Genomic DNA, 17,819 nt, shown 5'->3' with positions numbered 1-17,819 from the left:
AGAAATGCTAAAGGGTCTGCTGTAAAAAAAAAAAAGAAAGAAAGAAACAGGAAGCGAAGAAATAACACAGGGGTAAAGAATAGGAATGGCGACAAATAAGTACCTATCAATAATAACTTTAAATGTAAATGGATTAAATGCCCCAATCAAAAGACATAGGGTAACGGATTGGATAAGAAAACACGACCCATATATCTGCTGTCTACAAGAAACCCACCTCAGAAAAAAAGACGCACACAGACTGAGGGTGAAGGGATGGAAAAAGGTTTTCCAGGCAAATGGAACTGAAAAAAAAGCTGGGGTAGCAATACTTATTTCTGACAAATTAGATCTCAAACTGAAGGACATAACAAGAGATAAGGAAGGCCATTTCATAATACTAAAGGGAGCAATCCAACAAGAAGAAATAACTCTGGTAAACATATATGCACCCAATACAGGAGCACCCAAATACATAAAAAAACTCCTGGAGGATATCAAGGGAGAGATTGACAGCAATACAATCATAGTAGGAGACTTTAATACCCCACTATCACCACTGGACAAATCCTCTAAACAAAACATCAGCAAAGAAACATCAATCCTAAATGACTCACTAGACCAGATGGAATTAATTGACATCTTCAGAACATTTCACCCCAAAGCCACAGAATATACATTCTTCTCAAGTGCACATGGGTCATTTTCAAAGATAGACCATATCTTGGGACATAGGCAAAGTCTCTTCAAATTCAAGAAGATAGAAATCATATCAAGCATCTTCTCAGACCACAGTGGCATAAAACTGGAAATCAACTACAATAAAAACAACCCAAAGAAATCAAACACATGGAGACTAAACAGCATGCTATTAAACCATGACTGGGTTACCAGAGAGATCAAAGAAGAAATAAAAAACATCATGACAACAAACGACAATGAAAACACTACAATCCAAAATCTATGGGACACAGCGAAAGCAGTCTTGAGAGGGAAGTTCATAGCTCTACAAGCCTACTGCAAAAAACAAGAAACAGGGGTAATAAATTACCTAACCCAACAACTCAAAGAGTTAGAAAAAGAGCAACAAGAAAAGCCCAGTGTAAGCAGAAGGAAGGAAATAATAAAGATCAGAGCACAGATAAACGACATAGAGATCAAAGAAACAATACAAAAGATCAACAAAACCAAGAGCTGGTTCTTTGAAAGGATAAACAAGATTGATGAACCTCTAGCCAGGCTCACCAAGAAGCAAAGAGAGAGGACCCAAATAAACAAGATCAGAAATGAAAGAGGTGAAATAACAACAGATCCCGCCGAAATACAAAGGATTGTTAAAAAATACTACGAACAACTCTATTCCAACAAACTGGACAACCTGGAGGAAATGGACAGATTCCTAGAAAAATATAACCTTCCAAAACTCAATCAGGAAGAATCTAAACAGCTCAACATGCCAGTAACTATGGAAGAAATTGAAGCAGTCATCAAAGAGCTTCCGGCAAACAAAAGCCCGGGGCCAGACGGCTTCACAGGAGAGTTCTACCAAACATTCAAGGAAGAACTAAAACCTATCCTCCTCAGACTATTCCAAAAAATTCAAGAGGAAGGAACACTTCCAAGCTCCTTCTATGAAGCCAGCATCACCCTCATACCAAAACCAGATAAAGACAACACAATGAAGGAGAATTACAGGCCAATATCCCTCATGAATGTAGATGCCAAAATCCTCAATAAAATTCTAGCAAATAGGATCCAGCAGTACATCAGAAAGATCATACACCATGACCAAGTAGGATTTATCCCAGGAATGCAAGGATGGTTCAATATCCGCAAATCAATAAATGTGATACATCACATAAACAAATTGAGAGATAAAAATCACATAGTCATATCAATTGATGCAGAAAAAGCATTTGACAAAATCCAACACCCTTTCTTGATAAAAACTCTCAACAAGGTGGGAATAGAAGGATCATACCTCAACATAATAAAAGCTATATATGATAAACCCACAGCTAACATCATACTCAATGGGCAAAAACTAAAACCATTTCCCCTAAGAACAGGAACAAGACAGGGATGCCCACTCTCACCACTCCTGTTTGACATAGTACTGGAAGTATTAGCCACTGCAATTAGACAAGAAGAAGAAATAAAAGGCATCCAAATTGGAAAAGAAGAAGTAAAGCTGTCCTTATTTGCAGATGACATGATATTGTACATAAAAAACCCGAAAGACTCCATCAAAAAACTAACAGACTTAATAAATGAATTCGGCAATGTAGCAGGATACAAAATTAACGCCAAGAAATCTATGGCATTTCTATACACCAACAATGAACTTACAGAAAGAGAGACTAAAAAAGCAATCCCATTTTCCATCGCACCAAAAAAATTAAGATACTTAGGAATAAACCTAACCAAGGAGGTAAAAGACCTATATGCGGAAAACTACAGGACCCTGAAAAAAGAGATAGAGGAAGATATAAACAGATGGAAGAACATACCATGTTCATGGATTGGTAGAATCAACATCACTAAAATGTCCATACTACCCAAAGCAATCTATAGATTCAATGCACTCCCCATTAAAATACCAACGGCGTATTTCACAGACCTAGAAAGAACTCTCCAAAAATTCATCTGGAATAAAAAAAGACCCCGAATAGCCACAGCAATCCTGAGAAAGAAGAATAAAGTAGGAGGGCTCTCAATACCAGATTTCAAGCTGTATTACAAAGCCACTGTCCTCAAAACAGCCTGGTACTGGCACAAGAACAGACATATAGATCAATGGAACAGAATAGAGAATCCAGATATCGACCCAAACCAATATGCGCATTTAATATTTGACAAAGGAGGCATGAGCATACAATGGAGTCAAGACAGTCTCTTTAATAAATGGTGTTGGGAAAATTGGACAGATACATGCAAAAAAATGAAACTAGATCACCAACTTACACCATACACAAAAATAAACTCAAAATGGGTACAGGACTTAAATATAAGACGGGAGACCATAAAAATACTAGAGGAATCCACAGGCAGCAAAATCTCAGACATATGCCAAAAGAACTTTTTCAGTGATACTGCCCCTAGGGCAATGGAAGCCAAACAGAAAATAAACAAATGGGACTACATCAAAATAAAAAGCTTTTGCACAGCAAAAGAAACCATCAACAAAACAACAAGAAACCCCACTGTATGGGAGAACATATTTGCAAATGGTATCACTGATAAAGGTTTAATTTCCAACATCTACAGGCAGCTTATACAACTTAATAAAAGGAAGATAAAGGATCCAATAAAAAAATGGGCAACGGACCTAAATAGAATCTTCTCGAAAGAAGACAGAAGGAAGGCCAAGAGACACATGAAAACATGCTCAAAGTCACTAATTATCCGAGAGATGCAAATCAAAACAACAATGCGATACCATCTCACACCTGTCAGAATGGCTATCGTCAACAAATCAACAAACGACAAGTGTTGGCGAGGATGCGGAGAAAAAGGAACCCTCGTGCACTGCTGGTGGGAATGCAGACTGGTGCAGCCACTGTGGAGAACAGTATGGAGTTTCCTCAAAAAACTGAAAATGGAACTCCCATTTGACCCAGTAATCCCACTCCTAGGAATATATCCTAAGAAACCAGAAACACCAATCAGAAAGGATATATGCACCCCTATGTTCATAGCAGCACAATTTACAATAGCTAAGATTTGGAAACAGCCTAGGTGCCCGTCAGCAGATGACTGGATCAGAAAACTATGGTACATTTACACAATGGAATACTATGCTGCCGTAAAAAAGAAGGAATTACTACCATTTGTAGGCACTTGGATGGAATTAGAGAACATTATGCTAAGTGAAATAAGCCAGTCAATGAAAGAAAAATACCACATGATCCCACTCATTTGGGGATAATGAAAAACATTATAAACTGATGAACAAAAAGATAGTTACAGAGGCAGTAAAACATCAAACAGACTGTCAAATTACAGTGGTAAGGTTAGGGAGAGGTGGGGGAAATAAGAGATCAACTGAAGGACTTATATGCATGTATATAAGACTAACCAACGGATGCAAAACATTGGGGGGTGAGGGCATGTATGGGAGTGGGGTGGGGGGGGCAATGGTAAGATATGTACACATATAATACCTTAATAAAAATTTGAAAAAAAAAAAAAATAGTTAACAATAACATTTTTTAAAATATATTTTTTATTGATTTTTTACAGAGAGGAAGGGAGAGGTATAGAGAGTTAGAAACATCGATGAGAGAGAAACATCGATCAGCTGCCTCCTGCACACTCCCTACTGGGGATGTGACCGCAACCAAGGTACATGCCTTTGACCGGAATCGAACCTGGGACCCTTCAGTCCGCAGGCCGACACTCTACCCACTGAGCCAAACCCGTTAGGGCAACAATAACATTTTATTTGGAATTATTTCACATCTCAGTTTCTGTTGCTTACCTGGTCATTTGTAGATATGGTCTTGTTAAAAGCATCAGCAAGTTCATACCTCTGAAGTATCAGTAATAAGAACTTGTTGGGATCCATTAAAGATGCACCAATCTGTGAAAGACACAGAGCATCACAGTTCATGTGTATTGAATCAGAATCATTTTGCCTCCAATAATACCGTCAGAAAAATTATAAAGTAAATCTGCAGAAGAAAATGTAGTAGTCCCTTCTACTTCTATGATGTCGTATTTTAAAAGTGAGAAAAATTTAACTTAAAAATAATTACAGTATCTTCTCTTATTACAAAGAATCTAAGAAGGAAGGTTAAGACATAAATACCAGAAGTAATTTAAATAGGTACCTGAAGCATGATGATATCTTTATCATACATTTCTTCTCTGCACTTAACATCCTGGTAATAAAACACCTATACAATAAAAGGTAGAATAGAAGTTACAAGAATTATTTTATTTCAAACAGAATTTTCAACAAAAACTATTCTTAAAACTTTCTCTAAACTAAGAACTCCAAGAACTCCTTAGTGGCAAAATATAAATTGTAAATCTACAAAACATTTTAAGGGATTTGTGAGGATAAGGCGAGAAAACGTGGTATGAAAATATTTCAGAGTTTAAAAATGCTTTATATTAGTTAGTACTCTTGACATGTGTAGTAAAAAAATTTAATGCCCACTTCAATAAAAGTAAACCAATATAATCAATCATAATACCATTTTTCTCCCAAGTATGGTATATTTACAATTTCTATTTCCCCTTTTAGGAAATGGCACTTCTCTTTATTTGCTCTAAAACAGAAGGAAAAATTATAAGGTGGCCTTCAATTAAGACCGGTGGTAGGAAGGCTACTGGTCCCCAAGCAAGGTGATCTTTAGAAAAGACCTATGTTAATGGGCAGGTTTCTGGTGGTACTATTGGCTGTCAACTGATCTAGCCACTCAATAGGATAAAAGTAGAAATGTCTACATGGTCACTAGAACTTTCATTTCTGACTTCATACATGAAAACAGAAAGCAAATACTCAGCAAAGTCCAGGGACACAAGGTAAACTGATATGTTTGGGTTTTTTTTAAATCAGAAAATGAACACATTTACAAATATGAATAATTGGCCTTACTGTACCTGGCTAATGAGAGAGAGCCCATTTCTTCGCCACATCTCAGCAACAACCTGGGCAACTAATACCAGACAACGCAAAGGAAATTCTACTAGTGCCTCCACTTGAAAGTCCTCCTGAAACAGAATGAGGTCAATTTCATTATTTCTTAGAAGGCTTGGATGTGTCTCACAGTTATGGCAGTATATATTCTTCAGTATTCTTATCGGTAAAATAAAAGGGCTTGAACTAGATGACTAAATCCCTATGATTCAGATTTCAATGTACTACATATAGATTTAAAATTACTAAATGGGAATTATTTATGTGGGTTTCAAAATATTATTTTTCTTCCCATTCATCAACCAAGAGGTATTTAAAATAGGATCTAAGCAAGTCAACCCTTATATAGGCACTTACAAAAGGCACAAATTCATGCAGTCTTGCAACACCGCCCAACCTGCTTAAACGCACATGGAGACCTAATGGTTAAAAAATAAAAGGAGAAAAATTAAAAAGCAATAAATCCAATTAAATTTGATTCTTAATCAACTCATCAAATTTGGAAATTTGTGAAATTTAAAAATACCATTTATTGAGTTTAAAAATGACACCTCAAAATCTAAACTTTTGATTTCTAATTTTGAACATATTACTAATATATTTAAGTCCCTACACTGTGCAAGGTATGCTTATACATTATATAAAAATAATATGTTGCTTATAAAGACATGCTTATTTTTCAATTAACCAAGCATCAAAAGAAACAACTTAGATCTAAGTCTTTTTTTTATAAAAATAGAAGTGACATAAAATGACATGTCCATTATATAACATACCAAAAATAAGAAAAAGTGAATCAACAATCTAAACTCAGGAGTTAAAATTATAAAACTCTTAGAAGAAAACATAGATAAAAGGCTCCAAGACACTGGATTTGGCAATAATTTCTTGACTATGACACCAAAAGCACAGGTAACCAAAGGAAAAATAAATTATAGACTATATCAAAATTAAGACCTTTTGTGCATCAAAGGACACTATCAACATAGTGAAAAGGCAACCCAGAGAACAGGAGAAAATATTTGCAAATCATGCATCTAATAAGCAGTTAACATACAGAATATATTAAGAACTCCAACAACCCAACAACAAAAGATCCTATTAATGCCCAGCTGGTGTGGTTCAGTGGTTGAGCATTGACCTATGAACCAGGAGGTCACAGTTGGACTCCAGGTTGGGGCACATGCCTGGTTTGTGGGCTCGATCCCCAGTAGGGGGTATGCAGGAGGCAGCCAATCAATGATTCTCTCGTATCATTGATGTTTCTGTCTCCCTCTCTTTCTCCCTCTCCCTTCCTCTCTCTGAAATCAATAAAAACGTATTTTCTTTAAAAATAGACCAAGGACTTGAATAGACATTTCTCCAAAGATATACACATGGCTAATGAGCATAGAAAAAGATAGTCAGTATTACAAATCACTAAAGAAATGCAAATCAAAGCCACAATGAGATATCATTTCCCACTCACTAGGATGGCTATTAAAAAAACAAAAAGAAAATAAGTGTTGATGAGGATGTGGAGAAGCTGGAATCCTTGTGCACTGCTCATCCTATATAATAACCCTATATAATAAAAGGGCAATATGCAAATAGACCGAACTGGAACGACCGGTTGCTATGATGCGCACCGAGCACCAGGGGGCAGACACTCAATGCAGGAGCCCTGAGCCAGGCTCCCCAAGGACTCCCGGACTGCAAGAGGGCGCAGGCCAGGCTGAAGGACTCCCCCCGCCCCGCAAGTGCACAAATTTCGTTCATCGGGCCTCTAGTAGGAATGTAAAATGGTGTAGCTGCCATGAAAAACAGTATGGCAGTTCCTCAAAAAAAATTAAAGAGGAGAATTACCTTAAAATCCAACAATTCTATTTATAGGTATATACCCCAAAGAATTGAAAACAGGACTCAAACAGATATTTGTATACTCATGTTCATACCAACATTATTCACAATAGCCAAAAGGTGGAAACAACATGAAGCATCCATTGATGGATAAATAGATAAACAAAATGTGACATATACATATTATAGAATATTACTCAACTTCAGAAAGGAAGAAAATTCTGATACATGCTACCACACAGATAAACTTTGAGGATATTATGCTAAGTGAAATAAGTCAGTTATAAAAGAAGATGTGTATGATTACACTCACATGAGGTACCTATAATAATAAAGTTATAGAGACAGAAAGTAGAATAGTGGCTGCCAGGAAATGCAGGGAGTAGGAAATGAGGAGTTATGTTGAATGGGTACAGAATTTGAGTTTGGGAAGATGAAAAATATTCTGGAGATAGATATTGGTGATGCTGCATAAAACAATGTACTTAATGCCACAGAACTAAACACTTAAAATGGTAAATTTTATGTTATGTATATTTTACCACAGTTATAAAGTTGTTTACAAAAACAACAACAACCCTGACAGAGCCAGTTTACATGGAAATGCAAATCAAAGAATGAATAAAGGAAATCTATGATCTTTCTTTTGGTGGTGAAAGAAACGGTGACACCAACACTTGTACAATTTGGCAGAAAAGAGATTTAAAACCAGCAACGAGATTTTACTATATTGAGATTTGGGCAGGAGATGAGTTATTAAGTCAGTCTTTAAGTGTGTACTATAAGATCCATTAGTTGACCAAAATTACAAAAGGCCTAGGAAAACAAACATCCTTAGATGTTTAGTGACAGTTCTTTGAAGGACAGTGACAGCTCTTAATTGCAGTATCTGATGTGAGTATGCCTATACATACTTAGCATAGAAGAAAAATAGGTATGATTCCAGTACTCTGAATATCTAGGAAACAAAACTGATAGAAACAAAGCAAAAAACAAACTAACACTCACCAGCAAGAGTCCTAGAGAGTGGAAGATGTATGCTTACGAGATCTTCAGATACTCTGTAGGACTTAGTTTCCAAAGTGTGACCACACAATTGTACTACTGTCTTGCTACTAGACATAAAACTTGTACTACACCTCATCACAGCTTTGTGACATTCTTTATAAGCCACTAGTAAGAGTTCTTCCTAGAAGAAAAATGCAAATAAATTGACAAATTATCTACTTTACCACATTATTCAATAAATAGTTGCTAAGTACAAGCACAAAATTATTCTATGTATTACTAGGGCTACCTCTACAGGATCCGTAAACCAGTAGGAAATATAAGACAGAGAGAGGCACATGCCCGTGCACATGCACACACAATCAATGTGAAAAATTGTACTAGTAAGTACCATGTAAATGATAGAAACTATTCCACTAAGAGTGGGGGGGGGGGAGGGAAGCATCATAAACAACTGGAAGACATATTGTGAAAGCAATTTTTGAGTGGGATCTAAAGAATAAGCAGAATATAAATATGGAGAAAAGATGAGAAAACGATGGCATTGTAAGCAAAGATACAAAATAAACAAAGAGAAATAACGAAGAATACACCTCCTGTTCAGGCAATAGAAAGGGATAAAAACTAGAAAAATCCAAGGTTTTGTGGATGGAATTAAGGAGCAATTAAAGTTGGAAATATGCCTTGGTATTGACATGTGAATACATTGATGGTATCTAAAGTATAATAATATAGACAACTCACTGCTTCAAGAATTAATGGGTGTCAATAGAGTAGAGAGTAATGTTAGGAACCAACGAAACCAGTAGGAAGATTACTACAAAGTCTAAGTGTAAGGTGATAAGGGTCTCAACTAGAGTGGAAGTAGTCAGGGCAAAAAAGAATTAACCCAAAAGATATGTTAGGATTATAAAATAAATTTAGGATAAGGAAAATTCAAATTAGGATGAGTATGGCAGAGAGAGAAGTCAAAAGTCACTTTTTTGTTGTTGTCGCTAATCCTTAATCGACTATATTTTTCCATTGATTTTTCGAGTGGAAGGGAGGGAGAGAGACAGAGAGAGAAACATTGATGTGAGAGAGACACATCGATTGGTTGCTTCCTGCACGTGCCCCAAAAGGTCACTTTTTAAGACAGTGTTTCTCAAACTGATTTTATCTTAAAAAAGGAATACTATTATCAAATAAATGTTGGGACTATCCCTCTTAGAAATTAGCACATTAATTAAAGAGTGAAAAGTTCAGGCCCTGGCTGGGTAGCTCAGTTGGTTAGAGCATCATCCCAATATACCAAGATAGTGCATCTAATCCCTGGTGAGGGCACATACAAGAATCAATCAATGATCCTGGCCGGTATGGCTCAGTTGGTTGGGCATTATCCTGTGCACCAGGAGGTTTGATTCTCAGTCAAGGGCACATGCTAGGGTTGCAGGCTCAATCCCCAGTAGGGCGTTCAGGAGGCAGCAGATCTATGTTGCACTATCACATGGATGTTTTCTCTCCCTTCCCCTCTCTCTCTAAAAATCAATATTCTTTTTTAAAAAAAATCAATCAACGAATGCATAAATAAATGGAACAACAAATAGATCTCTTTCTCTCTCTTTAAAATCAATCAATAAATAAAAAAAGTTCAAAAAGTTTCAGTGGCTTAAAAAATTCATTTGAATTTGTTCAACCTAGCATTTCCCAATCTTATGTGAGCACAGAACTTTTTTCTTTAAATATAATTTTTCAAAAAAATGTTTTTTATTGATTTCAGAGTGGAAGGGAGAGGGAGAACGAGATAGAAACATCAAGGATGAGAGAGAATCATTGATTGGCTGCCTCCTGCATGCCTCTTACTGGGGATCGAGCCTACAACCCTGACATGTGCCCTTAACTGGAAGCAAACCCGGGACCCTTCAGTCCGAAGGCTGATGCTCTATCCACTCAGCCAAACCAGCTAGGGCACACAGAACTTTTTTACCATCAAAAATATCTGTTAACAATTTAACACAGAGAATGTAGTAGCTCTTGATATTTCCCATATAAATGAATGTATGAATCATAGCGTTATTTATGGAACAAGAGCAGTCAGGAAGAGAACATGCAAGTTGTAAGTAGAAGGAAATGATGACAAATCAATTTTTTATATTCTGAATTTGAAATAAGTGTAAGACCTAAGCAGGAATGTCTAACACACAAACAGAAATGATATTATAGCTTGAAAGAGTCATTTATATGAAGTTTTAATTGTGGTGGTAGAAATAAAAAGAGACTATTGGGAAAGGTCTCATTTAAATGGGCAGTGAATAGAAATATTAGGATAATGTAGATTTGTGAAAATCAGAGGGAAAGAACCTTTCAAAAAGGTTAAGGTACTCAACAGAAAACGATGCTATAGACATTTTAAGGAAGATGGGGCCTCAGAAAAGTCCTCTGAATTTGGTTAAAAAGACCCTTTGAAATTTTTTCCAAAAGCAATTCCTGTCATTTGGTAAGGGCAGAAGCCAGACTCTAAAGAGCAACAATAGTAGACATAAATGACTTCAGAAGGCTGAACACATGTAAAGATAAACAACAGACATTTTGACCTTATCTCCAAGAATTATGCATGCCCTCCATAAGACTGAGAGGAGCCAAAAATATGTTCTGTGACTAGTTGCGGAACAATATTTCCTGTCTTTGTTCTATAAAGCTACTGTGCTGGCCCTAGTCAGTTTGGCCCAGTGGATAGAGTGTCGGCCTGTGGATTGAAGGATCCCAGGTTCGATTCCAGTCAAGGGCACATGCCTGGGTTGCAGACTCGATCCCCAGTGAGGGGCATGCCGGAGGCAGTTGATTAATGATTCTCTCCATTATTGCTGTTTCTGTCTCTCCTTCACCCTTTCTCTCTGAAATCAATAAAAATATATATTTTTTAAAAAGCTGCCGTGCTGGATTAAGGTCTTTTGTGTCTATCATTAACTGCTGGTGGTGGAGCAGAAAAGGAAAAAAAGAGAGCTAGAATACAGTTTACAGAGGTAGCAAAGACAAGTAAGGGGACTTTTTTTATTGTTGTTTTTAAGGATATGTGTTTATAGGCAGATGAATGAAAGAGTGGGAAATACCAGGGGAAACAACCGAGGAATCAAACTCCAGAATAAGTAATAAAGGTTGGGCTAAAGAGCCTTGGTAGAGACATTAGTTTTAGAAAGAGATGAAAAGAAAGAGACCAATAGTGAAGCTACAAACTTAGTCGGTAAATAGACTGGTGAGAGATAGAGAGAAACTGAAGAAAATGAAAGAATTTGACTCAGATGTCAATTTTCTCAGAACAGAAATAAATGAGCTCTTACTTCCAAAAGAGAATTGTGGTAGGGTTATGGTCTAAAATTATTGCTTAAGGAAATATGTTAGTCCTATATTTTGAAATTAATTTTATTACTAGTTTAACACATGTAATAAAGTACTTAATTGAATGAACAGCCACCCTTCTCCATTGTTGGAATATTTAAAAGTCTGTGTTATATGGTTCCAATTTACATATTATTTATATTCATGTCCAAGGAAATACATACATACATAAATAAATGTGTGTTGTATTTTTTTTTAAACCCACTATTTCTAAGGTAAATGAAACTATCATGGAGAACACATTCTAATTAAGTGTGAGAAACTGAATTTTCTTCCTAAATTTTAATAAGACAAAATCAAATATATAAGAAACTACTTAAGTAAACTTTACATCAATGAAGTTGCAGCATAAAACTAAACTATAATAACCACTAGAGCACTTAAAAAGACACTGCTCCTACTAACAATAACAATTTTACTTACATCACAAGCACACCACTCTTGGAACATGAGTAAAATATTCTTCAATTGCATCTGTATGGCAATGGCAGCCTCCCAGTCAGGATCCACTTCTATATGTTGTCCAACCTGTCTTCTAATTTCTTCCATTCCCTGCAAGAAAAAAGTGGTTTACACACACACACACACACACACACACACACACACACACACACACATATCCTTTTTTTCACTCCTCTTCAAGCAAAATATAGAATTATCAGGATTCATATTTATATACTAATATGCATAACTTTTTGTTGTTGTTGTTGTTAATCCTTACCTGAGGATATTTTTACCACTGACTTATAGAGACAGTGAAAGGGAGGGAGGATGAGGGAGGAGGAAGAGAGAGATAATGCATGGAAAGTGCTTACTACAGTATCACATAAAGCAGGATCAGTGAGGCAGTGTTTGCATTTTATTTCTAGTTTGCTAGATATATTCTTTCTAAAATAAAAACTAAAATTTGCTAAAAAATATTAAAGACTCAGGTTAAATTTTTAAAAATAAATTTATCTTACTAGTGTAGAGAACTGTACCATACCTGCATACAGGTAAGAATCTTCAAAAAAGATCGAAAACCTTCAAGGAATTGCATTTTTAATCTTTCTGTCCATACAGTGGGCTTGCTGATTAGGATATACCTATAATATTGAGACAAAGAAATATTTCACTTCTATATTTTGAGATAGTTTAAGGTACTCAGGGTTATAAACAATGTTGATTCATTAAAATTATGTATTATAATTTCTTACAATTAAAAGCTCTGGGCAGAGCTAGAATTATCCCAGCAAAATGTGAATGCTCCAGAAGAGACAGATGTCAAAGCTAAGCCTGACTTCTCCACTCAAAAGTTAGTTCTGATTAAATGAAGCCAGAAAGAACTTAGCCTATCACAGTTGGATAACTACAGTACAGATTTTTTTATGATTGTTTATACCCTTCACCCAAAAGGCAAGTAGAAAATTGCCTTCAGCCTCAAAATGCATGTCAAAACTGCATGTGTAGAATACATGCTGCTTGTGCAGACAAATGATTTCGGAATATTTTGTAAACTATAAAATACTTATTGTACTAAAATTATACACTTTCCCCCTCCCCACAAAAGACATGCAGTCATGAGAATTACAGAAAATTCACAACACATACAGTAGTTTGGTCTAAGAGGATTTAACAACTTTGTTGTTGCTGCTGAGTGTGTAATGACTAGAGATTTGTGAACATCTGCACTGGTTCTCCAAAGCTATTTATTCCTATGACCTGATTTTAGACAATAAATATACTACAGTTGGGGATGGGGGGAGGCAGGATATTTGGAACTGGTTTCATATCCAATGAAAACAATGTTTATTGGGAAATGACTTCTCAGGAAGGAATCTAGCAATTATAAAAATTATTTTGCACTCAGTCAATTGAAATCAATTCCTGTTAAATATCACACACTGGGAAATAAACATGAACAAGACACCCTATCCTTGAGGTCCTTAGTGTACTGGGGAAAGTAGATATGGATAGTGGACACTGCAATACAATGTTAAGCACTCAAAACAAAACAAAATAAAATACAAAGGAAGGGGGAGAAACCAAGAAGGCGGCATAGGTAAATACCTAAAAATGCTGCCTCGCACAATTTCAAAACTACACCTAAAAGACAAAACGGACATAATCCAGAACCACAGGAAAGCTGGCTGAGTGGAAATTCTGCAACTAGGAGGAAAGAGAAAAGTACACGGAGACTCAGAGGAGCTGCAAAAGGCTGAGGTACGGAGGCACGCGCGTGGACAGGACTGGCAGTTGAGTGCGTGGCTGGCTTTCTCAAGCGGGAGGGAAACGGAAGCTTCCGACTGCACTGAACTCCATTTCAGGGTGAGACCCTGGGGACCCAGACTCATACGGGGGGAATCTGGACTGTCAGGAAAAGAGAAAAGCACACTGAGACTCAGGGGAGCTGCGAAAGGCAGAGGTCAGGAGGCGCGTGTGTGGAGAGGACTGACTGTTGAGTGCGCGGCTGGCTTTCTCAAGCGGGAGGGAGACAGAAGCTCCTAACTGCGCTGAACTCCAGTTCCGGGTGAGACTCTGGGAACCCAGACTCATTCTGGGAGAAACTGGACTGTCTGGAAGCGGGGAAAACTTGAGGGCAGTTTTCTCTCAGAGGTGCTTGCAGCGATTACTGAGGGACACTGAGACCCAGAGGCCTCACAGGGCAGGGCTCACGGGAAGCCAAGGCTGTCTGCTCCACCCTGAGACTCCGCCCCATCCAAGCTGAGCACAGAAGCTCTCCCAGCGGAGACACAGCTGATCCTAACAGCCAATTGGCCTGGAGGTAAATTCCTCCCAGTGATACCAACATCAATCAAGACTTAACTACAACAAGACTGTGCACACAGCCCACAAAGGGGTGCACCAAGAGTGTCCACCTCAGGTGACTGGGGAGGCTGAGCCACTGGGCCCTAGCACACAAAGCCACTCTATCAACACAGGGAAGCAACGAAAATGTGGAGACAAAGAAACAGATCACAAATGAAAGAAATGGAGGAAAGCAAATGACTGGATATAGAGTTCAAAACCACGGTTATAAGGTTTTTCAAGAATTTTCTAGAAAAGGCCAATAAATTTAATGAGACCCTCGAGGATATGAAAAAGGACCAACTAGAAATTAAGCATACACTGACTGAAATAAAAAATATTATACAGAGACCTAACAGCAGACTAGAGGACTGCAAGAATCAAGTCAAAGATTTGAAATACAAAGAAGCAAAAAACACTCAACCGGAAAAGCAAAAAGAAAAAACAATCCAAAAAGTTGAAGATAGTGTAAGGAGCCTCTGGGACAACTTCAAGCGTACCAACATCCGAATTATGGGGGTGCCAGAAGAAGAGAGAGAGCAAGATACTGAAAACCTATTTGAAGAAATAATGACTGAAAACTTCCCCCACCTGGTGAAAGAAATAGATTTACAAGTCCAGGAAGTGCACAGAACCCCAAACAAAAGGAATCCAAAGAGGCCCACACCAAGACACATCATAATTAAAAGGCCAAGAGCAAAAGACAAAGAGAATATTAAAAGCAGCAAGAGAAAAACAGTTAATTACCTACAAGGGAGCACCCATACGATTGTTAGCTGATTTCTCAACAGAAACTATGCAGGCCAGACGGGAGTGGCAAGAAATATTCAAAGTGATGAATAGCAAGAACCTACAACCAAGATTACTCTACCCAGCAAAGCTATCATTCAGAATTGAAGGTCAGATAAAGAGCTTCACAGATAAGGAAAAGCTAAAGGAGTTCATCGCCACCAAACCAGTATTATATGAAATGCTGAAAGGTATTCTTTAAGAAGAGGAAGAAGAAGAAAAAGGTAAAGATAAAAATTATGAACAACAAATACATATCTATCAACAAGTGAATCTAAAAATCAAGTGAATTAAAAATCTGATGAACAAAATATACTGGTGAATATAATAGAATCTGGTGCTTAGAAAGGGAGTGGACTGACAATTCTCAGGGGAAAGGGGTATGGGGGGTGTGGGAAGAGACTGGACAAAAATCGTACACCTATGGATGAGGACAATGCCGGGGAGGTAAGGGCAGAGGGTGGGGTGGGAACCAGGTGGAGGGGAGCTATGGGAGAAAAAAGAGGAACAATTGTAATAATCTGAACAATAAAGATTTATTAAATTAAAAAAAATACAAAGGAAGTAAAGTAGGAACATAGAAGATAAGGCAACAAAGATAGGAAAAATATTTTTTTACTTTGTAAAGATAGTAAGAATTGTAGTTTAATTTTCCCTTTCTCTAGATATCTATTAATATGTTAAAAATATAATCATACACTAATAACCTTTCTAAATCTTTCTTTCTTTCTTTCTTTTCTTTTTTCTTTCTTTTAAAGGCTCATGGGAGGAGTGAGGATATTTTTTCCATTGATTTTTTTAGAGACAGTGGAAGGCAGGGGGCGAGGGGGAGAGAGAAACATCCATGTGAGAGACACATCAATTGGTTGCCTCCTGCTTGCGCTCCAACCGGGACTGGGAATTGAACCCACAACCCTTTTGAGGGTGGGCCAACACTCTAACCATTAAGAAAAACTGGCCAGGGCTCTAAATCTTTTTAAAAAAATCTTTATTTTGAGGGTATTACAGATGTCCTCTCTCCTCTCCCCGCCAACAGTAAAGATAAAAAAGACTAAAGCAGTGGTTCTCAACCTTTCTAATGCAGCGACCCTTTAATACAGATCCTCATGTTGTGGTGACCCCCAACCATAAAATTATTTTTGTTGCTACTTCATAATTGTAATTTTGCTACTGTTAATGAATTGTAATGTAAATATCTGTGTTTTCCGATGGTCTTAGGCTCTACAGCAGGGGTTCTCAACCTGTGGGTCCTGAGCAGGGTCGCCATCGGAAAACACAGATATTTACATTATGATTCATTAACAGTAGCGAAATTACAGTTATGAAGTAGCAACAAAAATAATTTTATGGTTGGGGGTCACCACAACATGAGGAATTGTATTAAAGGGTCGTGGCATTAGAAAGGTTGAGAACCACTGGACTAAAGTTTACGATCTCACAGTGAACAAATGACATCAAAGTTTGGTTGTTTTCTAAAAGTATGGTATACAAATGAAAAGCATCAGCATTATCTGGGTATTCTTTAGAAATGCAGACGCCTGGGCTCTAGTCAGACCTAGTGAACAAAACTCTGCATTTTAACAAGCTCCCCAACTGATTTGTATTCATATTAAAATTTGAAAAGCACTGTTCTAGAGAATTTATATTTCTAGTTTTTAGTAACCTCGCATAGTTCATGCCTAGCAGACCTAGCAAGTAGAGAAGATGTGAGGGATAAGAAGAGAGAAAATAATAATGAAGGAAAGGAAAAGAAAAGGAGTCTGAAGATAAAAATAGGTGGCAAAAGCAGTGGAAGGGGAAGAAGAAAAGCAAGGTAAGGATGGGAGAGTAAGGGGGTGATTTGGTTTGAGAGTCTACTATCCTTTTTAGAAATAGGAGCAAGTTGCAGGCGTGAGGAATGTCTACCCCAGCCGTGGGCAAACTATGGCCCGCGGGCCGGATCCGGCCTGTTCTATCTGGCCCGCGGAGCCAACAGAGCGGAGGGTTCTCTTGTTCTCCCCTCCACTCCTTTACTTTGAATTTATATTAGTTCACACAAACACTCCATCCATGCTTTTGTTCCGGCCCTCCGGTCCAGTTTAAGAACCCATTGTGGCCCTCGAGTCAAAAAGTTTGCCCACCCCTGGTCTAGCCCATGGGCCATTATTATAAGGCCCTCGAAATCATGTGGTCTGGCCCTGCCAAGGCATTAGGGGTGAGTTAATTAAATATCTGACCAAATATAGCAGGCTAATTTTTAAGCTGATAAATCTGTATGGCCCTTGAATGATGTTATAAATATTCAAATGGCCCTTGGCAGAACAAAGGTTCTCCATCCCTGGGTTAAAGTAACAAAAGGGTAATATTTACTTAATAGAACCAAAGTTAACTGCTTCTCTTTTCTAAGTTTCATTTT

General features: G+C 37.5%; 1 protein-coding gene across 2 annotated transcripts in view; it reads right to left on the bottom strand.

Annotated features, from left to right (window-relative positions):
• UBR1 (ubiquitin protein ligase E3 component n-recognin 1) overlaps nt 1-17,819 on the bottom strand; it is a 166,664-nt gene that overhangs the window by 90,528 nt on the left and 58,317 nt on the right. For both annotated transcript variants that reach the window (XM_080674650.1, XM_080674651.1), the window contains exons 13-19: nt 12,834-12,933; nt 12,272-12,400; nt 8,474-8,654; nt 5,984-6,045; nt 5,590-5,700; nt 4,812-4,877; nt 4,460-4,561 (exon numbers count right to left, since the gene is read on the bottom strand). In XM_080674650.1, the coding sequence (XP_080530776.1) occupies nt 4,460-4,561; nt 4,812-4,877; nt 5,590-5,700; nt 5,984-6,045; nt 8,474-8,654; nt 12,272-12,400; nt 12,834-12,933 (751 nt within the window). The remainder of the gene's footprint in view (nt 1-4,459; nt 4,562-4,811; nt 4,878-5,589; nt 5,701-5,983; nt 6,046-8,473; nt 8,655-12,271; nt 12,401-12,833; nt 12,934-17,819) is intronic.

This window comes from Plecotus auritus (assembly GCF_963455305.1).
Source record: "Plecotus auritus genome assembly, chromosome: 1".
In the NCBI taxonomy this organism is placed as follows: Eukaryota; Metazoa; Chordata; class Mammalia; order Chiroptera; family Vespertilionidae; genus Plecotus; species Plecotus auritus.
The sequence above is the reverse complement of the archived record's forward strand: the minus strand, read 5'-3'. Positions and strand labels throughout refer to the sequence as shown.